The sequence below is a fragment of the Castanea sativa genome, chromosome 4 (assembly GCF_040712315.1).
Source record: "Castanea sativa cultivar Marrone di Chiusa Pesio chromosome 4, ASM4071231v1".
Lineage (NCBI taxonomy): Eukaryota > Viridiplantae > Streptophyta > Magnoliopsida > Fagales > Fagaceae > Castanea > Castanea sativa.
The window spans coordinates 34075707-34095038 of record NC_134016.1 but is presented as its reverse complement, the minus strand read 5'-3'; the positions used below and the strand labels follow the sequence as shown (position 1 = coordinate 34095038).

The 19332-nt window shown below is 34.0% G+C and overlaps 3 protein-coding genes across 3 annotated transcripts; 1 reads left to right on the top strand and 2 right to left on the bottom strand.

The window, feature by feature from the left end:
- The first annotated feature begins 1657 nt into the window (after positions 1-1657).
- Positions 1658-5258, top strand: LOC142632140 (protein COBRA-like). The gene is made up of 6 exons (XM_075806556.1): positions 1658-1908; positions 2737-2816; positions 3029-3485; positions 3901-4060; positions 4183-4460; positions 4562-5258. The coding sequence occupies exons 1-6, from the start codon at positions 1806-1808 to the stop codon at positions 4852-4854; spliced, it is 1371 nt and encodes a 456-aa protein (XP_075662671.1). The 5' UTR covers positions 1658-1805; the 3' UTR covers positions 4855-5258.
- LOC142632139 (COBRA-like protein 4) lies at positions 5188-9126 on the bottom strand. The gene is made up of 6 exons (XM_075806555.1): positions 8098-9126; positions 7921-8000; positions 6649-7105; positions 6396-6543; positions 5984-6261; positions 5188-5887 (listed from the first exon to the last, which is right to left on the bottom strand). The coding sequence occupies exons 1-6, from the start codon at positions 8240-8242 to the stop codon at positions 5607-5609; spliced, it is 1389 nt and encodes a 462-aa protein (XP_075662670.1). The 5' UTR covers positions 8243-9126; the 3' UTR covers positions 5188-5606.
- Positions 9127-9310: 184 nt separating this feature from the next.
- LOC142632141 (COBRA-like protein 4) lies at positions 9311-17563 on the bottom strand. Its single transcript, XM_075806557.1, has 6 exons — positions 17237-17563; positions 17059-17138; positions 16084-16540; positions 15706-15853; positions 11053-11318; positions 9311-10061 (listed from the first exon to the last, which is right to left on the bottom strand). The coding sequence occupies exons 1-6, from the start codon at positions 17301-17303 to the stop codon at positions 9778-9780; spliced, it is 1302 nt and encodes a 433-aa protein (XP_075662672.1). The 5' UTR covers positions 17304-17563; the 3' UTR covers positions 9311-9777.
- Between the last annotated feature and the right edge of the window lie 1769 nt (positions 17564-19332).

Sequence of the window (19332 nt, the reverse complement as noted above, 5' to 3'; positions counted from 1 at the left end):
TTTATTTTTCCTATTCTATCCTTAGATTTGAATGTGAATTACCAAGTCCTTAAAAAAAAAAATCTTCATCTAAATAAATAATGAAAAACCAAATATAAATTATTAATTATGAAAAATTCATTAAAATTATAGTCTAAACATTTCAAAATGACAGGTACAATACAAAAATAACTATATAAATTCTCAAATGCTTTTATTCTTAATAATAATTTTAAAAGAATTTAATCCATAATAATTTGTTTTATATTTGATCTTAATTGCTTAAATGATAATGAAAAAAGGGTTAAAATTGTCAATTTATAAAAAATACAATTTCCTTTAAGCTAACTTGATTCCCACCTGTTTTAAAGGGAATCCACATTCCTACTGAGAGGGGAATCCACATTCCCCTGGCATCTGATTCCTTAGCGTGATTTGTAACCAAACATGGGAATCTTTAAACATTCCTGGGAATCCTAAAACATTACCCCATACCAAACGCCACATAAGAGAATGGTCCACAATTTGGCGTATAAAATGGGTCCAAATCAAATAATTGGTCCAGAATACAAAAACACAAAAATATAATATAAAATAGCAATATATTTATCTGAGTTTGGTGGCTAGTGCAAGAGCTGGACAGTCACAATGCAGAGAGGAAAACCCAAAAGAACCTGTGTGTTTCCCAGTGTACAAGTCATTGAATTCTCTCTGCACCGACAGAGACCAATTGCCTTGTGGGCCACAGCCTTTGCTGTCCTCTTTTCACAAGCCTATTTTTTCCATAATCATACATTGATCTATGGCCAACGTAATGTTGGGGTTCCAAAAATATCCCTAACCCTCACCATATATTACTTACATATTATTGGGATTTTAAATTTGAAAATTCAATTAAAATTTCAAGTAATAGCACAATGACAATAATATCCTTTACAGTGTTACGTGTCTGTTTGTGTTTGTTTTAATTTCACTTTTTTTTTTTCTATATATATATATATATATATATATATATAAAAGAATCAAAGTGTCACACCTTATGCTTTCAAAAAAAAAAGTCACACCTTATGGTATGAATTTTTATTTTATATATGGGGTGGATTTATGTAAGAGAAATATTACACACTATAGTTAATTCAATTTTCCTCCTAATTTACTTTTTTTTTCCCTCTAAAGACACCAAAGAATAAAAATTTGAAAGCTCTTCTTTGTGGTTATAATGCTTAAAAAAAAAAAAAAAAATCAAGTTGGCTCATTTGTCTTTATGTTAATTGTTACATGCCTCTTGAATCCTCTATTTACCTTTTTTTTTTTTTTTTTTCTTTTACTTGCTATTCTTATTTGTGTGTAACGTGGTTTTACTTTTGTTTTCTTTATTATTGATAGGACTTCTCTTGTTAAAATCTTGTGAATCAATTAAAATTTCATATTCATACTACAATTAAGAAAACCTTCAAACTAAGTCCAAAAATTTCCTGAGTATTGTTTCTCAAAAAAAAAAAAAATCATCCTCCTCATTTATGGCCAAAACCCATTTATTAATTTTTTTTATTTGTCTCAGCTAATTAACTAACCAAGGGTATAGTTGTACACTTGTACTATAACATTGCATGTATTAAGTGACAAAACATTAACATTAACTGGATGTCTCTCAACAAAACAGTGATTACAGTGACTTTATTAAAGTCCACTTAACTCACAATAGCTTACTTGCCATGTGAAACAGAAAAGGCCACTTCTCTCTCTCTCTCTCCATTTCCTGTGCAGATCTTGAGCTAAGCCATAGCTTTAACCATCACAATCAGCAACAACGTTTGCACCAAAACATGGAGTCCCTCTCCTTATCAGCGTCTGGATCCATTACAAAGCTCAGTAGCTTTGCTGTACTGCTTGTGGTGGTGTTTTTGTGCTCCAGTTTTACTTCAACAGGTCAGTGCCTTCAAACTTGCTTGCTCTCAGTCCCATGTTTACAAATTTCGTGTCTTGGAAGTGTTTCTCTTGTTTACAGTTTCTGGGTATTGGTTAGCTACCAGAGATCTGTACCATTTTCCAGAATTTTAGCTGTTTTAACTTATAATTGATTGACTGGTAGAGAAACTTGTGACGGGATTTGAAACCTTCTTCATTTTGTTCAGAGTTTTTGGAGAGAAGTGAAGAAATAAGTGTCAAATGTTGTTCTTACTATTTGGAATTGTAACATTTTGATTGGACTGAATAATGGGTGTTATCATATATAGCAAGTGATAAAAATATAGTCAATTGGAATTCTAACTCTCTTTCATTCATTTAAGTTGGTAAATCAGGTAGTTATTGGTAATTACAAACTTGGTTTTCTTGACTGAGGTTTGCAGTATAAGGTGTAGGAGATAGTTATTGATGAATTTTTTCAATGTTTGTTAGTGTTAAAATTAAATTACCTAAAGAGGGTACAGATAATTTTATTTAAGGAATTTCGGTTGTATATTAAACAAAAAATTCTGATGTGCTTGATCAATTACTTGGTTTCAAAAAAGCACATGTGTTTAATATCTGTACGGCAAGAAAGGTACAAAGTCAATATCTGCATAATGCTATGGTTCCATCTCATATTAGGAAAATCAATGAAGTGCAGTGATGCCATATTGAAGTTATAAGATTGTTTTGCCATACTTTAGAGAAAGGAAATTGAATTGGTATTGACAATGAAAGTTACTATGTGGAGAGTGGAGACTCTTAAGAATTCAATTTCCTAACTTTGTTTTCTTGATGTTGCTGCAGAAGCCTACGATGCACTTGATCCAACTGGAAATATCACAATCAAATGGGATGTAATAAGCTGGACACCAGATGGCTATGTTGTAAGTATAGTGTGCAGTGTATGGTTGTTTTTTTTTTTTGGGTTTTTTTGTTGTTGTTTTTAAGTCTAGAGGCGGGGGGCTTGTTTATTTGATATATTCAAGCTACTGCTCCAAGATATCACATCCATTCATCACCCTTCTACTTTACAAAGTGGGATTCATTGTAATTTGGAACAATTTATACCAATATTCTTCTCTTTTGGATTGGGCAGGCTACTGTTACAATGTATAACTTCCAGCAATATCGCCATATTCAAGCACCAGGGTGGACATTGGGGTGGACATGGGCGAAGAAGGAAGTAATATGGAGCATGATGGGGGGCCAAACAACAGAGCAAGGGGATTGTTCAAGATTTAAAGGGAACGTTCCACATTGCTGTAAGAAGGATCCAACGGTTGTGGATTTATTGCCAGGAACTCCATACAACCAGCAGATTGCTAATTGCTGCAAAGGGGGAGTATTAAACTCATGGGTCCAGGACCCATCCAATGCAGCAAGCTCATTCCAGGTGAGTGTGGGTGCTGCAGGAACAACTAACAAAACTGTCAAACTACCTAAAAACTTCACCCTGAAAGCACCAGGGCCTGGATATTCCTGTGGACCGGCAAAGATTGTGAGACCAAGTAAATATTTGACAGCAGATAAAAGGAGGGTCACTCAAGCTTTGAGTAAGTTACTTGCTGAAGTCTTTTAGAATAATTTATAGCTGCATAACTGCATGCATATTTTTCTTGTAGTGAAGCCAGCACCATGATATCTCATTTTAAGAAAAATATTTTGATGTAATGGCGTGCTAATTGCATTCTGTGCAATTCAAGGAACATAGTAACAGAGATACATTCTCAAATTGCAGTCCCTAAGGCATTTTTCCTGAACTTTCCATGATTCTAGTACTCGTCTGGAATGAAATTATGTTTATACTTAGGGAACTCACACTTCACTAATGGATTGGAAGTTGATTTAAGATACAGAATTGCCATTAATGCCACCTTTTAAAAAAAAATTGTGTGTTTTAAAACAATTTTTCTATGAAAAATTATTAAACACTGTTTACCTTACCTTGCACTGCATCTCTTGTGACAGTGACCTGGAATGTTACTTGCACATATTCACAATTCTTGGCTCAAAAGACACCCACTTGTTGTGTTTCTCTCTCGTCCTTCTATAATGACACAATAGTAAATTGCCCAACCTGCACCTGTGGCTGTCAAAACAATATAACAGAACCAGGGAGTTGTGTGAAGTAAGTTCTCTTATTTATCTTTTTGTTGAATTTCTCAAACTGCTTTTTATTTCTCTTCTTTCAAAATTTTCTTTATGTATTGCTTAACACGATATTTTTCCCTTTTTGTGTGATGCGTGCAGTCCCGACTCTCCATATTTAGCTTCAGCTGTATCAGGTCCAGGAAAATCTAGTAATGCACCTCTGGTCCAGTGCACCAGCCATATGTGTCCTATCCGAGTCCATTGGCATGTCAAACTCAATTACAAGGACTACTGGAGGGTGAAGATCACAATAACGAATTTCAATTACAGAATGAACTACACGCAATGGAATCTTGTTGTACAACATCCCAACTTTGATAATCTAACCCAGCTTTTCAGTTTTCAATACAAGTCCTTGACTCCTTATGCTGGCCTGAGTAAGTTATATCTTGCTAAAATTTAGTCATGTGAAGTAGCCCCTAAATGCTTATATAATCTATTTCTCATATCTTTGGGAATTTGGCTTTTGGTTTCGCAGATGACACTGCAATGTTATGGGGAGTCAAGTTTTACAATGATTTTCTCTCGCAAGCTGGACCATATGGGAATGTGCAGTCAGAGCTCCTATTCCGCAAGGACCAGTCAACTTTTACTTTTGAAAAGGGATGGGCTTTCCCACGAAGGATTTATTTTAATGGTGATAACTGTGTCATGCCACCTCCAGATGCCTACCCATGGTTGCCAAATGCTGGTTCCCGGCCACTTTCTTCTCTACTTCATTCAGCATTTACCATCCTGTCATCTTTGGTATTCTTATTGGCTTTTGCATAGTGAGTTATGCCTGGGGAAATTTACAAATGCCATCTGTTGATCTAGAACATGCTAGAATTTTCCATATGGTTTGGACTGCAACAAAGCTTATGGCAGTCCAGTTGATGGGGTTGAATGTGTTGGTACTACAATTTCTAGCAATACAAGAGGGGTTCAGGTGCACTATGGCTTCTCACTGCAAAAGTCTGCTCTGTTATCTGTTTTTATATTTATTGGGGATTAGACTTTACTAGCATTTTTGTTTAGATTAGCTGGTGCTTTATTTATATCATACACTTGATGTCTTGTTGTAGAATATCCACAAAAATATGTGCTGAGCATTGTAATAAGATATTTGGAGAAGAAATCACACACTTGATGTATTCATATCTGTTATGGGTTCCAAATACATGATTCTTATGCTACATGAAGAAAAAGGAACAGCAAATGAGCTTACAATGTTTGTATGGTTTAGAGTAGCAAGAGAGACAAATTGGCAAAGCAACACTTTTTAGTTACATTGGTGAACCATGGACCAACTCAAAACCATGGGAGACTTTTTTTTGGAGTTTCAGGTGTAGTTTGCTCATTGATAAGCTCATTCGTCCAATCTAAAACATCCAACTGAATTATCACACACCAAACAATATCTTCTAGTGCTAGAATTGACAATGTATGTACCTGCTATCAGTGATGGCCAAGCCTCACAGCCATCTAGCTTTATCTATCTCAAAAATATCAAGAAAGCATATGTACCTCCCATAGAAGTGTGATCACCACATGGACAGTAGTAATAATAGGAAGGCAGCCACTGCTGGAGTTGCAATTGGATTTGCATGAGCAGAGTTTGGTAGAAATGGATAGGTATCGGGTGGAGGAAGCATACATTCGTCGCCATTGAAGTAAACTTTCCGAGGAAATGCCCATCCTTGCTTGAATGTAAATGTGTCCTTGTCTTTCTGGAGAAGCACTTCAGATTGGACATTTCCTAGAGGCCCAGCTTCCATTAGTAGGTCATTGTAGAATTTCATGCCATAGAACATACCAGTATCATCTGCATACACAAGTCAATAAGACATACGCGTTAGAACTTAATTTCTGGAACACCAACACCAAAGACTAAACAAGCACTGTATTTGTAGGCACTCACTTATGGATTCATAGGGGACAAGAGGCTTGTAATCAAAGCTAAAGACTTGGGTGACATTGTTGAGATTGGGATGCTGTGCCACGAGTGTCCATTGTGAGTAGTTCAGCCGGTAGTTAAAATTAGTGATGGCAACCTTCACACGCCAATAGTCCTTATAATTGAGCTTTACATGCCAGTGTACACGTATGGGGCACATATGATGTGTGCACTGTAACAATGGTGTATTATCCTTTTTAGGAGTGTTTATTCCTGCCCTACGTAGTAGCTTTGAGTTGCTCCTGTATTTCCAGGATTCAAAAACAAGAGTTACACTTTTATTATGCCCTAGATCAGTAACATTCTTAACACGGTATGTTTACAAGTATGCATATGTGTGCATCATTGCATGCTGATGAAGTAATGAGGAGCTTACTTGATACAATTTTTCTTGTTCTGGCAACCACAAGCACAAGATGGGCAGGGGGTGATTGTTTGATTGTAGAAGGATGAAAAGGAAACACAACAGCTAGGGTTCTTAGAGGCTAGAAACTGAGAATAAGTGCACGTCACATTCCATGTCACTGCATACAAAAACCATTCAATAATATGATGAAAATGATCACAAAACCTGCATAAGTATCTGATTAATAAGATATTCAAAAGACTGAAGGATAATAGAAACTCACTAAGTGCCTGAGTTTTCCTCCTTTTATCAGGGGTGAGGAAGACTGTGGATGGCACAATCTTTGCAGGGCCACAAGTGTACCCTGGTCCTGGACCAAGCAAAGTGAAGTTCTTGGGAAGCTTGACTGTCTTATTAGAAGTGCCAGCGAGTCCAACGCTCACCTGGAAGGCAGAGACTGCACTTAAGGGGTCCTGCCCCCAAGTTCCCAACACGCCACCCTTGCAGCAATTGGTGTACTGTTGATTGTAAGGAACTCCAGGGAGCAAGTCAACAATTGTGGGAGTCCTCTTACAGCAGTGAGGTACATTTCCTTTGAACTTGGAGCAGTCTCCTTGCTCTGTGGATTGAGCTCCTATCATTGTCCAGATTACTTCTTTCTTAGCCCAACTCCATCCTAAAGTCCAGCCAGGGTTCATGATTCCTCGATACATTTGAAAGTTGTTCATTGTCACTGCAGCCTGTATAATTTATTAATAGATGGATATATATATATATATATATATATATATATATATATGATATTTATTGCCTAAAAAAAGGTGAGATATATGTTCTTGATATTTTCTCTTTCTATCGTTTCCATTCTCTCTTTACAGCCCTCTTTGATTTGCATATGAAAAGGAAATTCAACAATAATAATAATAACAAAGTCTTTAGACACAAATTTTGGAGGCAGTTATAGATTATCAATAGATTAATCAAGATTTATCACATACACTAAGGGAGGCCCTAACTTGTATTTGTACAAGATCCAACCATAAAAAAGTAACTAAATTTTATGTTTGCTATCAACCTATTGCAACACTTCTTTTTACGGGATTGAGACTGGTTGTTAGCAAAAAATACGACAATAAACATGGAAACATGTGGAGTTATGAAACTTGAATTTATATGAAGTTAGGATTGTGAACCTTTTACTTCTACTTCAAAGTGAAAACTGCTGTGCTAGTAAAATTCACATAGTGGCTAAAGTCCATTGCCTGAAGTGTATTAATAATTTGATGTCTTTTTTTTACTGAAAAGATTTGGACTATTCTGTGTAAGTTGGATAAGTCAGACAGAGTATTATAATTATTCATAAAATTCAGTGATTTCAGATACACTTGCATTATGGACAGGAAAAAGAACATAAATTTTCCTCAAATTTATATCAAACACCATGCTTTATGAGCAACCATAAGGAGTTTTTGTATATTTATTTACAGAGGTTTTGCATTTGCAAGTCCAGAAAAAAAAAAAATGATAACATTCTGAACATTGAGGTGACACTCACCACATAACCATCAGGCGTCCAAGACATTACATCCCATTTGATTGTTATATTTCCAGTTGGATCCAAGGGATCATATGCCTCTGAAATTACACAAACAATAGCACAAAATAATCAAGCACACAGACAGACCTTAATAGAAAATAATTCTAATTTACAAGTTCAGGAGCAAGAATTTACCTGTGGGAGAGAACATCATGACATATAAAACAGCCAAGAACATGAACTTCAGCTCTGGAAAGACGTAGCATTGCCGCCTTTGAGAACAACCTCTGGCGTCTAACATACTTTCCTCAATCGGGTCTGTATGGTTATTGAATTCCATTGCCTGAAGTTCACCAGATCACAAACTGTCCTGGGAGAACTCAAAGAAGTAGTATGTGGTACTCCTTTGTTAAAAGGAATAGAGGCACTACTTGAAAGTGAGTGCCTGAAAACTTCTCACCTACTGGTTGTTAGGTACATTATGTGATATTCTCATCTCATCTTATATTTGTATTTTTTTTTCTCTCTCGTTCTCTCTATTGACACATACACACCTTATTCATTTTATTTTTGTGTGTTGAAGTTTCTGCATCTTGAAGCAAGACTTTAGAGAGGAATGATGGAAAAGCTGGCGGGAGATTATAAGAGGTTTGAACGCAACAGCTCAACCATCAGGTCTTTCACATTGGTTGTCACTGGTGCTTAAGCCAAGATGTGCTCAAGTCCATGTGAGCTTAAGCACATGTCGGTATTGGACTGCTTTAAGGGCACGTTTTCTTTTCTTTCCACTGCCTTCCCGTTATTAACCAATCCACCTGAGACTATAGCTTACAATTTGGTCCCATTGGGCCATCAAATTCTAACTTTTGGCATCATGCGGTATCAAAGTTCTTGTATACTTACAAAGAGCCTTGTAGCTCAACTAATTGGCATCTCATAGAGTTTTCAATGGAGACATCATGTTCTAATCCCCAACCCCAACTAATGAATTATAAAAAACAAAAACAAAAAAAGGTTCTCATATGCTCTCTCCTTACCAAAAATCTTATAGCTCAACTAGTTGGCATTTTCTAGTATTTTCAATGAAGACATCGAAATTTAATCCCCACCCCCAACTATCGAATTATAATATAAAAAAAAGTTCTCATGTACTCCCTCCTCCCTTTTTGTTTGCCTATTGAAAGCCAATTGAAACAATTTTCATAATCTTCTAAATTACTCTTTACTTTATTTCAAAATCGAAAGTGAAATACTCTCTTCCTCTTTGCTTTATTTGCCTTAGGAAGCGTAGTTTTGGAAACTTTTAATTTTTTTTTTTAATTTTAAAAATAATACATTAAATTAAAAATAAATCAAGTATTTATTTGTCATGTTTTTTTATTTTATTTTTTTTATTTTTTATTGTTTAGTATGCGTAACCACCCCTCAATTGCAATGAAGTGATAAAACAATCCCACCAAGATGACAATCAAATCTGGTAAATGGTTAACATCAGGTGGGTTGGTGATGATTTTAAAAAGATGCTGCTTAATAAAGACTTTTATCTACAGTACGCCGGATATTATCCATCAACTACTTATGGACAAAATTGCATCACTTATCAATAGGTCTAAGCAAAAAAAAAATAACAAATACCCAAGATCACATAAAAAAATTATTATTATTATTGGTTGTGATTCATAATCTGTCTTTCCTAGTATACAAAGACTTTCACATTTTGCTAGAACATTGCCCTTCTAAGTCAACGCAGTACCTCATCCCTTTCTATTCTTTGCACAACATTAAATGGGAACATACCTGTTGGTGAAAATTTCACTTTGAACTTGAAAATACTCTAGGCCTCTCTTTATTTTTCCTCTTCTGTTAGTCAAATAATCACCAAAACACCAGCAATATTAGAAGTACAAAGGCAGACAATGTTGATGATGCAATGGGATTAGCATTGGCAGAGTTGGGTGGCATAGGATATGAATCAGGAGGGGGCATCACACATTCATCACCATTGAAGTAGACTTTCCTAGGGAAAGCCCACCCATTGTCCCAAGTGAATGTGTTCATGTCTTTCTCAAGAAGCATCTCTGACTGGACATTACCATTTGGCCCATCTTCCATTAGCAGGTCATTGTAGAATTTTAAGCCATAAAACATGCCAGTGTCATCTGCATTTTCAAAATGGTGTAAGAGTAGCCTAAGGTTCCATTTGTTAATGGGAAATAACTCACTAAAACAAAGTCTATCATTAAAATTTAGGCAAAATTATAAATTGCACCTCTAACTTTGACCAAAACTTAATTCAATCTTCTAACTTCACTTTTGTCCAATTAAGTCACCTAATTATCAAGTTTATTCAATTCAAGCTTCTCATTAATCTTCATAAAAAAAGCTCCACTTGAGACTATCTAAACCATGGATTTGGCATTACAAAACGTAGTTGTTTATAGGGTCCCTAAGGAGCTTTTCTGACATTGTCTAACAAGAGGCTTGAATTAAATATACTTGAAAGTTAAAGAATGTAAAGTTAGAGAATTAAATTGAATTTTGGTCAAAGTTAAAGGGTGTAATTTGTAATTTAGTCTAAAATTTAAGTGGGTAAAAATTACAATTGCTTATGTGAGACAAGTGCCATTTAATTGATTGTGAGGTTTACATGGGTTTTCTTTTTAAGACCAATGAATTTTTTAAATGTAATTTGTCTTCTTGATTAAAATGGGAGGATTTAAAAGGGAGGACATCCTTTCCCATCTTGAAAGGGGTATTTTGTTGGGCCTTATCTGGTCTAGGCCCATAAGGGTTCTTTTTCTTATTTTTGGCCCGTGGGATAGGAAATTCTAGCACAATCAGAATACATCACATATTCTCCTGCACCTGTTTGACAATTTGTTTCTTAGATTCCATATTACATATCTTTCTAGTTTAACCTTGGTATTTGTTATGGCTAAACATCCCTTACTTTGTGTTGATAAATTCACACTTTCTATTTTATTTATTTTTAGAATCTGAGAAATTCACTCTTAGTTGACCAGAGACTTTACTCTCACCAAGAAGTAGATAGTTTTTCCAACATATTTTACCAAAAGACAATTTCCAAAATCTGCTTGTGTGTTTCACTGTGCTTTCACAATATTGTTAAAAGAGTCATGTTGGGCTTACTTGTGGATTTGTATGGCATGAGCGGCTGGTAATTGAAGCTAAAAACTTGAGTGACATTGTTGAGATTTGGATGCTGAACAACAAGGGTCCACTGTGTGTAGTTAAGTCCGTAGTTGAAGTTGGTGATGCTCGTCTTCACACGCCAATACGAAACATAGTTTAGCTTCACATGCCAATGCACCCTTATTGGGCACATGTGCTGTGTGCACTGTAGTAATGGCCCATTGGTTGTGTTTGCTCCCACAATGCTTTGAATCGTTGAGTCACTTTTACAGAAAACAAAAAACAACAAAACAAACCTTTATAAGGTTTTAAATTTCATATCATTTCTGAATGATTGTCCAACAGTTTCAAAGATTTTATTGTTTTTTTATGGTTCACTAAAAGATGTGACATGATTATTAATGCAGATGAAGTTTCAAAATTCCAGTAATTTAAAGGGTATCTAGGGATGGCAATGGGGCGGGGCGGGGTGGGGCCGAAGGATGGGATCTTCGCCCTCGTCCCGTATAGATTTTTCTTGCCCCATCCCCGCCCCGCCTCGCGTGACGGGAAAAATTTCTTGTCCAATTCCCGCCTCTTAAAGCCTCGCGAAGACTCGCGAAGCCCCGCCCTACACCGTAAAACTTTAATTCTTGTTAATTTTCCCTATAACTATTACCGTTTTTTCAAATAAAATGACATGTTTCAATATTAAAAATATACATGAAATTATAAATAAATTTATCCTATCAAATCAAAATAATTTTTAGCAAAAACTAAATAATATTATCTAAATGTTTAACAAGACAATGTCACAACAAAAATCTCATAGTATGACACAAAAATCTCATATTATGTTAATGATGAAAAGTAAGTTGAGAAAGACATATAGAATCATGAATGAAAATACAAAAAAAAAAGTTAAAATTGGTACCTTATTTCCAACTTTGCTTGAGAGAAAAGAGAGGTAGAACCACGTTAGGTAAAATAAAATAAGTTGATGATATTTTTGTTTAAATAGTAGGATTTTAAAGTATGAAAAAATTACAATTTAATCCTTATTAACGCGGGATGGGGCGGGGCGGGGCGGGGTGGGGTGGGTCTAAAAAGTGTAAACCCATCCCCGCCCCATCCCGTGGTGCGGGTCTAAAATCTCGCCCCATCCCCGACCCATCACCTTTGTGGGGCGGGAAAAACCCGCACGGAGCGAAGCTGGGAGGGGCGGGTCAAGCGGGACGGGGAAAAATTGCCATCCCTAAGGGTATCAAAAGTCTCTCTCTTTTGGGGGTGTCAATAAGAACGACTTTTTCCAAGCTCTGTCACAATGCGTAGAAGATTAAAAAATGACATTGTCACAAACGCAAAACATATTGGAATCAACTTGGGGCTTATATTGGAGTGTCGGTGCAATTTAATAAAATTTTATATACTGTTAAAGTTAAAGTCAAGAAAAAGTCCAATCAAATTTTTAATTGGAGTACAATTTTGCTTCCAAAATGCTTCGAATTTTTATAAGGTTTCGAATTTCATATAATTTCTGAATGATTGTCCAACAGTTTCAAAGATTTTATTGTTTTTTTATGTTTTACTAAAGGATGTGACATGATTATTAATGCAGTTTTAAAATTTCAGTAATTTAAAGGGTAGCAAAAGTCTTTTCTGTTTCACACTATAAAGTATAAACTAACCCTTAAACTCTGACTGTTTGGGGGTGTCAATAAGAATATGACCTTTTCCAACCTCTGTCAAGATTAAAAAATGACGTTGTCACAAAAGAAAAATATATCAGAATCAACTTGGCCTATATTGGTGTGTCGGTGCATTTTATTCATCAGAAAGTGTCGGTGCATATTAATAAAAATCTATATTCAGTTAAAGTCAAAGCTTTGAGAAAGTACAATTAAATTATTAACTGGAGTCTAATTTGCGCCAAATGTCACATTTAATTTTTTAATTTTTGCGTTAGGTGAATTATTAGTTACAAAAATAAAAAAGTTTAAATCCAATAAGATTTTGAATAGAATTTCAATTGGAGTTCAATTTTACGCCACATGTTCTATCTTTAAAAAAAAAAAAAAAATTTGTGGCAAGTAAATTTTTGGGTGCAAAAATCAGAAAGTCCAATTGTAATTTTGATTGTTTTTAAATGTACTTATGCATATGCATGAGTTATATATTAGTTTATAATAATAATAATAATAATAATAATAATAATGACTATAGTGTTTTAGTCACAAAATTTATTATGATTATATTGTAGCCATTCAAACGAATAGTTGTTATAGAATATTTATATATTGTTAAGAACTTTGTAACCCAACTGGCATCTTATGATATTTTAACAAAAATATCTAAATTCAAAACTCATTGCTCCCAACTATCAAATGATTAATATATATACCCCACCAATCCCATTATCTTGTGATTTATTCTCCATTATTTTGCGATTAAAATTTTCTTTAAAATGTAAGTATTTTAAATATGTACAGAGGAGCCTTGTCGCTCTTGAGAAGTATATATATAGAGTGTCTCGTTAGATAAACACAAAAAATGTGATGGTAATAGATAAGAAATTAATAGTGAGATACAAGCATAGATTGGGCATTCTGTAATAATTGTTATTATGGGGGCATTCTGTAATTGCTGTAAGACCCTTGGGAAAATGTATGCACTTGGTGTCATAGCTAATGAAGGATGATCTTGGTGGTGAGGCCAATTAAAATATTTGTTAACAGCCTAGGGTTAAGAGCATGAGCGCAGGGCGGCCCTTCCACTAGGTTAATTAAGGCATTACCTAAGGCCTCCTAAATTTTGAAAAAGAAGGGGTAATAGAAAAAAGAAAAAAAGTTTTTGATGAAATTTTAAAAAATTAAATACATCTTTGTGACCAAAGAACAAAAATCTGGAATATCTTTATAAATATTGGTACCCAAAATTTTTTTTAGTCTAAACAAAATCAATTATCCTAAAAATATCATCCTTAACCTCTAAAGAAAGAAGACGAAGATAAAGTTGAGAGTCTGAATAACTGAGGAGAAAAAAGCATTGTAAGCTTATTAAACTGTAAAGAAGTAATAAATAAATATATAAGAGAATAAATGCAATGGGAAAGTTGAGGAATAGAGGTGGCCACATGGGTGGGAGCTTGGGAATGAGAAAAATGACTTGAAAGGAAGGTTCTAGGAACGTAATTTTATTTGCTGAATAACCAAAATTGTTCTTTAAAAAAACATAAATCTGACCACTTATTTTGAATATTTTAAAACACTATTTATATATATATATATATATAATTAAAACATTATATTTAGTAGTCTATATAATTTATCTATTATAGTAAAAAAAGTAATATTAATTACTCTAATATATATAGACACACACACTAGTCTCATTACACGTGCTTTGCACATGCAATGAGACTTTTTTTATTTATTTAAAGTTTAGTGTCATAATTTTCATTTTTTATAAAAAAAAATAGATAAGTTTGTTTTGAAAACATGAATTAGTAGAAGAGAGTACCTTATTTTGTAGGCATTTTAAGTGGAGTTAGAGAAGACCCAATTTTAGTTCTCGCCTAAGGCCCCAAAATGTCTAGGGCCAGCCAATATATCCTATATATCCTAAACCTAACAATAAAATATCTATGGCCCAATGAAATAGGTTAGGGTGTTCATTTATATATGTATGGGAAATGTGTTAGATATTCTTTAATATCTTATTACTTAACAACGAATTACCATTTTTTTAATTACCCTATAATTCTAACAAATCATATGAAAGTTTATGGATAATAATAAGCATTCTAAAGTATGACGAGATTAGCTAGCGGCTTATCAACATGATGCTGGTGTTTGAAAACCATATTTACTAAGAAAGGTTCAATGCAGGCCACATGTTTATGAGGCACAATGATCAATCTTATATTTTTACTAAATAAGTGTGAGGTTATTGGTGTATTTTAATACAAATATATAATTATGTTCACAATATTGTTGTTGTAAAATTTATTGTGAGATATACTATAGCTCATTAACATATATAAATAGTTGATTCACAAAAAAAAAAAAAAAAATAGTTGTTACAAAATATCTAATTTTTCAATAACTCCACTGTCTTGTGGTTTATTCTTCATTATTTTGTGTACGATTTCTTTACAATTTTAAATTATTTTAGCTTTATAGAAAGAAGCATTTCCACTCTTGAAAAAGAATATATGGAATGTCATTGTTATAATTTGTGTGTAAAGAAGAATGTCTTTTTAGGTAGAGCTTTCACTCTATGGTGTAATGTGGTTGAGTTATTATATCTTGAGGACAGCATGTTATTGAGTTTGCTCTATTGATTGGGATGTATGTTGAATATTCTTATGTAATGTCGTGAACACCTTAATGAGAATGATATATCAGCAAAGCTATGCATAGGTGATATTTATTTTTAATCTTATTATTATAAGTGATTCACGCATCATATTTAATTTTAATTTTAAAATTATATTAAAATAATATGTGAAAATTCATATTATTTATTAGTCAACTTTTTTAGCAAAAAAAAAAAAAAGTCAACTTGTTAGGTAACAGTGCGTGGTTGAATTCTTTTATACTATATATACTATATATACCTATATATATGTGTGTGTAGATTTGTATGTTTGAGATGGGAAAGGAGGCTTACGTGATGCAATTGTCTCTGTTCTGGCATCCACAAGCACAAGTTGGACACGTAACTATCGTTGAGTTATAGAAAGATGACATCGAGACACAACAGGTTGGGCTTGGAGAAGCTAGGATCTGTGAGTAGGTGCATACCGCATTCCATGTCACTTCAAATAAGAAATAAAATTATGTTAAAGATATAGAATGTGAAGAATTGAGGTGCTAGTTTTCACACAAAATCATCAAACTATGTATCATGAGCCCACAATTGGAAAATATTGTTTCACATTTGTTATTGTAAACTCAACATGATATGTCCACATTTAAAACGCGAAATGGATGATATGTATAGATATACGCTAAACTAACAAGTGTGAGAGAATCAATGCCCACTTACTGAGTGCTTGAGTTTGTCGACGACCATCAGAAGTGAGGAAACGTGTGGGTGTCACGATAACCGGTTGGCTGCAAGTGTAGCCTGGCCCTGGACCATGCAAAGTGAAATTCGTAGGCAATTTCAGAGTCTTACTAGATGTACCAGAACTCCCAACAGTGAGCTGAAAGGATGAGATAGCAGCTGAAGGATCTTGTCCCCATGATGGCACAACACCACCCTTACAGCAATTGGCAACTTGTTGGTTATAAGGGACACCTGGGAGCAAGTCTACAATGGTAGGTTTCTTCTCACAACAGTAGGGGATGTTTCCCTTATACTTGGAACAGTCTCCTTGTTCTGTGGCTTCCGCACCCAGCATGGTCCATATCACTTCTTTCTTAGCCCATGTCCATCCCATGGTCCAACCAGGGCTCATAATGTGCCGGTACATTTGGTAGTTGGTCATTGTCACTGTTGCCTGAAAAACCTTTGTTTTGTGATTGAGATACATTTTTTTGCTTAAACTTTTTCGACAAAGAATTGGTTTTGGTGAGTACTGTAAACTTAAAATTTTTTCTTTTCATTCTTTTATCTCTCTCCTACTCAATCCCACTAAACATTCAAAATCGTCTTAGCATTTTGTTTTTTTGTTCTGGGCATATATAATACAAGCATTATGTATACCTTCCAGTTGAGGGAATAACAAAAAGTAGAGGGAGACAAAAAATTAGAATATATCATTTGAGACATAACCAAAAAGTATAATTTTGAATAGAATAGAATGACCGAAAAAAAAAAAAAGTGGTGGACCCTTGCTAGTACTAGAATGTTAAAGATCCTTAATCTACCATAGCATTTGGGATTAAAGCTTAATTGGTTATTGTTTTCAAGATAGAGATGCTGAATTTTATCTGCATGTGCTTTGCTATACTTAAGCTACAAAATGACAGGCAACATGAAAAGAAGAAAACAGTAGTTAAATCAAATGACACTCACCGTATAACCATCTGCGGTCCAAGATATGACATCCCATTTGATTGTAATATTACCAGTAGGGTCCAAAGGGTCATATGCCTCTGAAATTAACAGTGAAAAAGTGAACCAGAAAAATGTAAGTAAAAGAGAATAATGAAATCTTAAAAATACTGTTCATTATTGAACTGGAAGCGCATACCTGCATGAGCAAACAAGACAATAAAGAAAACAGATGATACAAGATGTGCATATGTATTGAAAACCATGATTCCCAGTTACCAGATTAGGCCTGCTGCAGAAAGTAGTGTTTATGTATACATATAGTTCGAACAAAACATTATCATCTAGAGCAGGCTTACCTGGATTTGTTTGAACTAGTCTATGATTTTTTCACGTCATTTTTGCAATTATATACATACTTGTGTTAGCTTATACATGCCTGTGAAGGCAATTGCAGGGAGGACTTAGAAAACACAGGAATTGATTATGTTCAATCAGAAGGGTTATTATAATCATTTGATAATGTCATGTTGCGTAACACCTTCTTCCCATATGAGGTTTAGGGTATATTATATAGACTTAATGTCCTATAATTGGAAAAAGAAATAAGAAATATGTAAATAGAAAGCCAAAGAAGACCTTCCAAGAAACATGAATAGCAGTTTTATTTTTATTTTTTATGTTTAATATTGTGGTTATTTGGTAACAGGGGGAGGACTTTGCTGTGGACAGGTTGCAACTGCAACTACTGTTGAAGTGTTGATATCCATTGTGATTATAATGTTTTCAGATTCTGGGAGGGTTCCCAAAAAAAAAAAAAATTAGTATAATCCAGTTACTCAAATTTTAATTAATGAAGTATGACAAAGGGTGCACTTTCTCTGCAGTCGGTGGCTCCAGGTAAAAAAGTGTGAACACTACAGGGTGTGTACACTTTTTTGAAAGTGAAACCGAGAAATATGAAAAATGTTAGAAACACAATTTTTGACACAATTTGCAGTGAGTTTATGTGGGTCCACAACTTGCAGTGGGTTATATAATAAGATGTAAGTGGTGGAGTAAAGGTGGTGAGATCATGTGGGTTCATTACTCCACCATTCATAACTTACTATGTGAGTAAATTGTAACAAAAATTATGGTAAAAATTATGATCTTAACATTACTTGAAAAATATTATTAGATATTGTCCTTTTTTTTTTTTTTTTCATCAAGTGATAGAAACTCATTTCATACGCTATGTGATGTGATTAGTCACAGAAGGAATTGGAGAGGCACTAGTAGGCCTCATATTTTAATACAAACTAGTCACAGACCCATGCGATACATAGAAAAATTTAATATAATTATTTTTTTATTAGATAATTATTGAATTATTATATACTTTGTAATCAGGTATTATATACACTGAGATATATATGTATGAAAACACAATGCAATAAAAAAGTTTTTTTTTATTTTATAGTGTGAGAATTATTAGACTAAGTTGTAATCATGTATACTTTGTTAATTACTATATAGATGTATTTGAATCAACTCTTATAGGTATATTTTAATTTTCTCCAAAACATAAACTGACATCTCTTTCTTTCTCATAGGTATGCGAATCAACTCTTATTCTTTTGTTAATTATTATTGTGAGGGTCTAGCTTCATGCGCCTGAAATATTATATACCTTATTGAGATGTTCACCCGAGGATGCAATAATATTGTTTTTAATTATGGGTAAATTAAAAAATTGAAAATTCGACTGATTCACTATTTTTCTTCCAATGCGTTTTGACTTTTGAGCGTGAATCACACGGAGAAGACTAGGGAAAATTAATGCAATTATTCTAAGAATCATCGGTTTTACTTTTCTATTTTAAGGGAAATCATCAGCTTCATGACGAATTCAAACATGGATTTCTCTACCATCTACGTTTGATGTCCTTTCGGTTGATGTATGTTTAGATAATGTAACTTCTCCCAACTAATCTTGCTCACCAATTCAAACCAAAAGTAGAGGGAAAAAAAAAGGGAAAAAAATGAAGTATAAACATGAATTCTTTTAAATAATATTTCATATTAATTTGTGGTCCTCTTACGGAATAAAAATATTTGTCGCACGTTGATTGTTCTACTTATACTCAATCAATTATAGTATACCATGAATCTTTATTTTTATTTATTTTTACTTTTAATTTTTACATTTTAAACGTTAGTTACTTTACCAAAAAGAAAAAAGAAAAAGAAGAAGAACAGATCGTGTGACAAGCATTAGAGGAGCGTAAAATAGAACATTAAGAGTGGAGCAAA